The 6,213-nt window shown below is 47.2% G+C and overlaps 1 protein-coding gene across 3 annotated transcripts; it reads left to right on the forward strand.

Moving 5' to 3' along the window:
- Positions 1-1,724: 1,724 nt before the first annotated feature.
- On the forward strand, positions 1,725-5,960 carry LOC141092652 (uncharacterized). Of its 3 annotated transcripts, none has more exons than XM_073579005.1 (6): positions 1,725-2,195; positions 2,282-2,414; positions 2,486-2,560; positions 2,696-2,779; positions 2,875-3,435; positions 3,547-5,960. In XM_073579005.1, the coding sequence occupies exons 1-5, from the start codon at positions 2,068-2,070 to the stop codon at positions 3,100-3,102; spliced, it is 648 nt and encodes a 215-aa protein (XP_073435106.1). In that variant the 5' UTR covers positions 1,725-2,067; the 3' UTR covers positions 3,103-3,435; positions 3,547-5,960. The 3 variants fall into 3 exon arrangements, with proteins under 3 accessions (XP_073435106.1, XP_073435104.1, XP_073435105.1); XM_073579003.1 differs by having other exon boundaries at positions 1,727-2,195; positions 3,547-4,933; XM_073579004.1 differs by having other exon boundaries at positions 1,727-2,560; positions 3,547-4,933.
- Positions 5,961-6,213: the final 253 nt, after the last annotated feature.

Here is a 6,213-nt window from a genome sequence, read left to right on the forward strand (position 1 = left end):
GTGTTGCAGTTGTCTAACAGCCATGAGACTCAAATGTATTTTTAGATCACACAGAAGACACTCGATTACCACCCGACTATGCTGGGATAGCACCTTATAAGTAGAGTTGAGGGAATGTGATCGGGTTCCCTCTTCTTCGGCAAGCTATGGCGCTTACCGAATGAGCTGCAGAGGGAACCCGGCTTCCTGGATCGCTCCTGCTGATCGGCACCACAGCTGCATGTGTGACAGTCACAGCACATGAATGGACAGCCCAACACACAGGCTCTCCATTCATGTGTTGTGACAGCGACACAGCTGTGACACATGCAGCTGCGGCGCCAATCAGCAGGAGCGATCCAGGAAGCCGGGTTCCCTCTGCAGCTTATTCCGTAAGCGCCATAGCTTGCCGAAGAAGAGGGAACCCGATCATATTCCCTCAACTCTACTTATAAGACCTTATCCGAGCACGGTCGCTCATCATTAATGTGCACACAACATCTTTATTCCAGTGATTGATTCTCTGAGTTTTTCTAGGCAAAGTTGCTTCAGGATAATGCCGGTGGTGTTTCTCCAGAAGCGACTTTGCTGCCATTTTTAGCAGATGCTCCACCACAGGCGTCCATTTCTGTTATAGTGGCGAGCGGCTTCCTGAAGTATGAACATGTTACCTCTTAACTTTTTCACAGTTTCCAAACCTGAAGCGCTTAGGAGTGACAGGAGGCGGAATATACACAGCAATGTCGTTATATGTATGTTTTACGGCGCTTTGTCACTTAGATTCCTGGCAGAATACGCTAAAAAATCTGCCGTGTGAAAATCCGCTTATAGCGTCCTATAGAACGCCGTCCAATAGTAGTGGATCCAGAATCAAAGCCTTGTAGAGGCGGAAAACCGTCAGCGTGAAAAGCGCATTAAGGTGGAGTTAGCTTTTTTTTTTTAACCCTTTCTATGAGCCATATGTTTTTAATCTTTCCATCGATATTGCCTTCTTTTTATGTGTGAACATTTGTAATTTTTTAGTGGCACCATTGCATTTAGAAAATAGGGGGGGAAGCCAGCACTGCTTAAGGTTAGAACGCATAAATTGAAATGCATATGCACATAATATCCAGCTGTATTCAAAAATGAGATATTTGGCAAAAAAATTGATCAATTCAATTGAGCCACCCAGCCGCGCCAAGGCAATCTCATGTGGGGGGTCCTACTCTACATTTATAATAAATACTGTGCCATTACGGCCTCCTAAGAGCATGACCACATCAAGTGCAATCTGTACCTGAACATTGCTGGATCGCTCCCATGAAGCCAGATGAAGCAAGTGCAGATGAAGGCCAACCAGGCCTGAACACAGACATGTCAGGATTGACCTCCACACATTGCCCAACCAGCAAACATAGATGAAGGGCGATGTTGGCCCGGACACAGGTGCACAATTAAATAAAGCTTGGGGCAGGGCGGGGCTGCCGTGTGTGTGCACAGCAGCCTAGATCCATCCATGGCACAGTATTTATTATAAATATAGAGTAGGACCCCCCACATGAGATTGCCTTGGCACGGCGGGGTGGCTCACTTGAATTGATCAATTTTTTTGCCAAATATCTCACTTTTGAATACAGCTGGATATTATGTGCATATGCACTTCAATTTATGCGTTCTAACCTTAAGCAGTGCTGGCTTCCCCCCCTATTTTCTTGTTGTTGGTTTGTGGCTCACCACCACTGCTGCCGTGCACGCTTGGCTATGTCCGCTATAAATTTTTCTGAGTTCATTATGATGGATCTAGGCTGCTGTACACACACACGGCAGCCCCGCCCTGCCCCAAGCTTTATTTAATTGTGCACCTGTGTCTGGGCCAACATCGCCCTTCATCTATGTTTGCTGGTTGGGCAATGTGTGGAGGTCAATCCTGACATGTCTGTGTTCAGACCTGGTTGGCCTTCATCTGCACTTGCTTCATGGGAGCGATCCAGCAATGTTCAGGTACAGATTGCACTTCTGAGCAAGTTGTGGTCTGAGCATGCTCAGTAGCTCTGCCCACAAGACATATATAAAAGCAAGACAGTGGGACCCACAGCCACACCCAACATGCCACCCAAGACAGCAACCAGGCGCAGGAGAAGGCAGCAGACATCTGCAGCAGCAGCACCATCAGCACCACCCCAAATGGAGCAGCATGCCGAACGGGAGGGGAGTCCAGAAGCAGATGAGAGACGGTAATTATCAAATCCCCCATTCCTCCAAACTAGGGCCATGGAATATCAAGATATTCATTGGCCCTTTGTTTCTCTTTATTCAACAGCCGCCAAACAGATGCAGCAGCAGCAGAAATGGCATCACTGGCAGCAGCAATACCCACAGCCATGGAGTCTGGCCATCAACAGGACAGCACATCTTCTTCTGGGAGCCCTCCCTCGCATCGTCAGCGTTTGACGGTAAGTTTTTATTTCCAAAATCCATCATCTCTGTAATATATGTCTATTCATTGCCTTTTATTTCAAAACAGGAATCGCAAGATGAAGAGGAGCTCCCAGAAGAAGAAGGAAGGGGTGGACAGACACCTGGAGTGGGCTCACAATTGGTAAGTTTTTTGCATCAAACGCAGAAACACAACATCACACTACACACAACACATAGAAAACAATGTTCTGCAGACCACACACAGCAAACAAATGCCTACATCCAAAGACATAACATTTTTTGTTTTCTTCTCTAGTCTTCCCAATCTGGTGCTCGGCCAAGAGGTCATCGCAGTGCCTCCCAGGGTCGTCGGCGACAGCAACGCGGCGGTCACCAGCGTGTAAGTATAAATATTTTTGCTTTGTTTTTTTGCACTTTTTATTTCATTTCTTTTGTGGAGGCTAATTATGTTATTTTTGTCTTTTTCTTTAACAGCCTTCACAGCGTGCTCCCGACTCTGACGGTGAGGATGGAGGGATTGATGTGGACCGCCTCATCGATCTCGTCAGAGAAAGGGAGCCGCTCTGGAATATGGCTGACCGCCGCCACGCTGACCTGATCATTACCCGACGACTCTGGGAGGAAATCTGTTCTCTCCTTGTGGGCCGCTGGGAGGACCTCGAAGCTCGGGCCCAGATTAAAGAGCGTAAGTATATACAGTAACGGTTGCTTGATGTAACCAGTGTTTCCCGAACTACAGTCCTCGTGGTCCCCACGGATTATGTGTTCAGGATTTCTATTTACTATGGAAATCCTGAAAACATGACCCCTGGGGACCATGAGGACTGGAGTTTGTGATACACTGATGTTGTATACTAACCACTCCTTTCTCGTTTCAGGGAACAGAATTGTGAATCGGTGGCGGTCTGTGAGGGATCGTTTCAAGAAGGAGTTCAATAAAGAGATGCGGGCCCCGAGTGGATCTGGAGGACGCAGGAGCAAGTACAAGTACGCACAAGCCCTGTCGTTCCTCCGGGAAACAATGCTCACCAGAAGGTAAATATTACACACCACATGTGAAAAAAATGTTAGATGTAACTTTTTTTTTTCAGCCAGGGCCATACCATGTCACTATTTTAATTGTTTTTTTTTCTCTTTATTCCACAGCACGGTGAGCAGCACTCGGGAGCCTGCACGATTGGACCCTTCTGAGGCGATCCCTGAGGAGACCGGCACCGAGGGACACTTCGACCGCCCCGGTACATCTGCGCCTTCCCACACATTCGACCCATCTGTCCCATCCACCAGCACAGGAGCATCGTGGCCGTCTACATTACATGAAGCTGCTGGTGAGGAGATCGCTTTCCCTTTACCCCACCCTTCTGCCCCTGCCGCCTCTAGTACACCTGCGGGTACTGGGCGGCAGCGGGAGAGGGGTCAGGAAAAGAGTTATGCACAAGAGTTATTGCATCTGAATGCATCTTTCCAGAACTGTCTCAAAGTCTTGTCAGAGCAAATCTCCGCAGGCTTTCAGCAGATCAACTCCAGCATTCTGGAGGTGAAGGCACTTCTGCAAACCATGCATTCAGAAGCAAGATCTTCGCCAAACCACACCTTTTTCAGGTCTGTTGTGGAGCGCATGGCAACACTATCTCCTACCCAGCAGATGCATGTAATGCATTCGTGCCACGGTGCTCTACAGCAGGTTACCTCCCAACCTCCACCTCCCACCACTGTAGTTCCTCCACCTGCACCCCCTCCAGCCACTTTCCATCCTCCCCCTCCTATTACATCTGCACCCCCTCCAGCCACTTTCCATCCTCCCCCTCCTATTACATCTGCACCCCCTCCAGCCACTTTCCATCCTCCCCCTCCTATTACATACCAGCAACCTCACCAGTACCAGCAACCTCCCCAGTACCAGTCATCTCCCCTCTTCCAGCAACCTGCCCCGTACCAAACTCCTTCCCCGTACCAAACTCCTTCCCCGTACCAAACTCCTTCCCCGTACCAAACTCCTTCCCCGTACCAAACTCCTTCCCCACACAACTTTCCATCAACATCATCTGCTCCTACAGTCCCTGCCCAACCCTCCACTCCACCGCCCACCACCTCTTCTGCCTCCCACATGTCCACCCATTCTGTAGCTTTTTCCACACCTTCACCTCTAACTGTTCCTTCCCCACCACGATCCCAGTCCTCTCTCCACACACCCAGTGTCGAAGTGTCCCGCAACCCCTCCAGCAGTATTTCCACCCCACAGTACACAGATTTGTAATCTTTTTTTGTTGTTATAAAAATGCCCATTGGGTTTAAAACCTTTATTAAAAAAGTTTTTTGTACTTTAAAAACATTAAAAAAAAAAAAAATTTAAATAAAAGTTAAATTATTGTTTCACAATGGTTGTCTGTCATTTCTTTCTGCGGCGAACTATGTTTTAAAAAAAGGTTAAATACAGGGTATTTCAAAGGTAAAAAGGTATTCAAAACCAGGTATATAACTGTGGGTAAATTTTAGCTTTTTGCCACAGTTGTGTTCCTGGTTGTGTTTGAAGCAAAGTATTTCACCTAAAAAGTTGTGTTTATTGTTGGTGATTTCCTAACAATGTACACAACTTTTGTTAAAAGGTGAAATACTTTGCATAAAACACAACCAGGTACACACCTGTGGCCTAAAGCTAAAAATAGTAAGACCATGACAAGATAGCCAACTTTGGTTGGCAAAGGTATATACTGTTGGTCCAGAAGGTACACAAGTTTAGGGCACAAATCTTTCACACTCTGTCATCCCAGTGTACTCTGCCTTGAGGTGACATAAAGTATAGTGGAAAATTGTCCCTGAAACCGTCACAGAACTTCTAGTGGTAATATTTCCAATGACAACATCCATCTTCGCCAGTAACTTGCTCTTCTCTCCAACCTGCACTTTCTTCTCTACAACCTGTCAAAGAAGGGCTGTAGGAACATGCTATATCTAGTTTTCCAGTAGCCAATCCCGTTCGGAAGGCCACAAGGGTCAATTTTAAAAACCGGATCCGGCGTAATCCGTCGAAAAACGGATAGAAAAACGTATGAACCGGATGAGACGGATCCGGTTTTGTCTGTCAAGAAAAAGACGGATCCGGCAGAAAACCGGATCCGGCACATCAGGTTTTACTAAACATTTGCCGGATCCGGCGTTCCGGCACGATGCCGGATCGCGCCTGACGCCGAAAACCTGATGTGTGAAAGTAGCCTACGGCTTCCTGACATTCCTGCATTGCTGTTTACCCACTGCTCCACAAACTGCTTTTTTAAAAGCAATCCCAATTTTTTTTTTTTGTCCTGCTGAGGTACTGAGCGTGCATTTTTTCACACCATATAGCGGTGTACGCTCCTCACACAGTACCGTGTAACGGCTGTTATCACAGCCACAGTGAAGCGATCAGTGTGTCACTCTGTGAGAATAAGTCGAGGACATGTTCCGTTCTTACAGACCTGCACTCTAGGGAGATTCCTATTCTGCCCAATTCTACATACACCTTGTAGTTTGTGATACACTAGCCAATTTCTGCCTGTGACATAGCGCTCAGATATTCAGTGGGCCTCACACAATCCATAAGTGTCCAGTGTCCACAAGTGTGTGCAAAAATTCAAAATCTCCCTTATCCTCTAATGACTTTGGTCACAGCTCTGCCATCGAGCCTGTGACAGAGCGCTCAGATATTCAGTGGGCCTCACACAATCCATAAGTGTCCAGTGTCCACAAGTGTGTGCACAAATTCAAAATCTCCCTTATCCTCTAGTGACTTTGGTCACAGCTCTGCCATCGAGCCTGTGACAGAGCGCTCAGATA

The sequence above is a fragment of the Dendrobates tinctorius genome, unplaced genomic scaffold, assembly GCF_039654945.1.
Source record: "Dendrobates tinctorius isolate UK_male_01 unplaced genomic scaffold, ASM3965494v1 ptg000060l, whole genome shotgun sequence".
In the NCBI taxonomy this organism is placed as follows: domain Eukaryota; kingdom Metazoa; phylum Chordata; class Amphibia; order Anura; family Dendrobatidae; genus Dendrobates; species Dendrobates tinctorius.

Coding starts and splice junctions, on each gene's coding strand:
- LOC141092652 (XM_073579004.1), top strand. CDS start 3,218: ATGAGGACTGGAGTTTGTGATACACTGATGTTGTATACTAACCACTCC. Junction 3,436..3,546: donor GAAACAATGCTCACCAGAAG/GTAAATATTACA, acceptor TTTATTCCACAG/CACGGTGAGCAGCACTCGGG.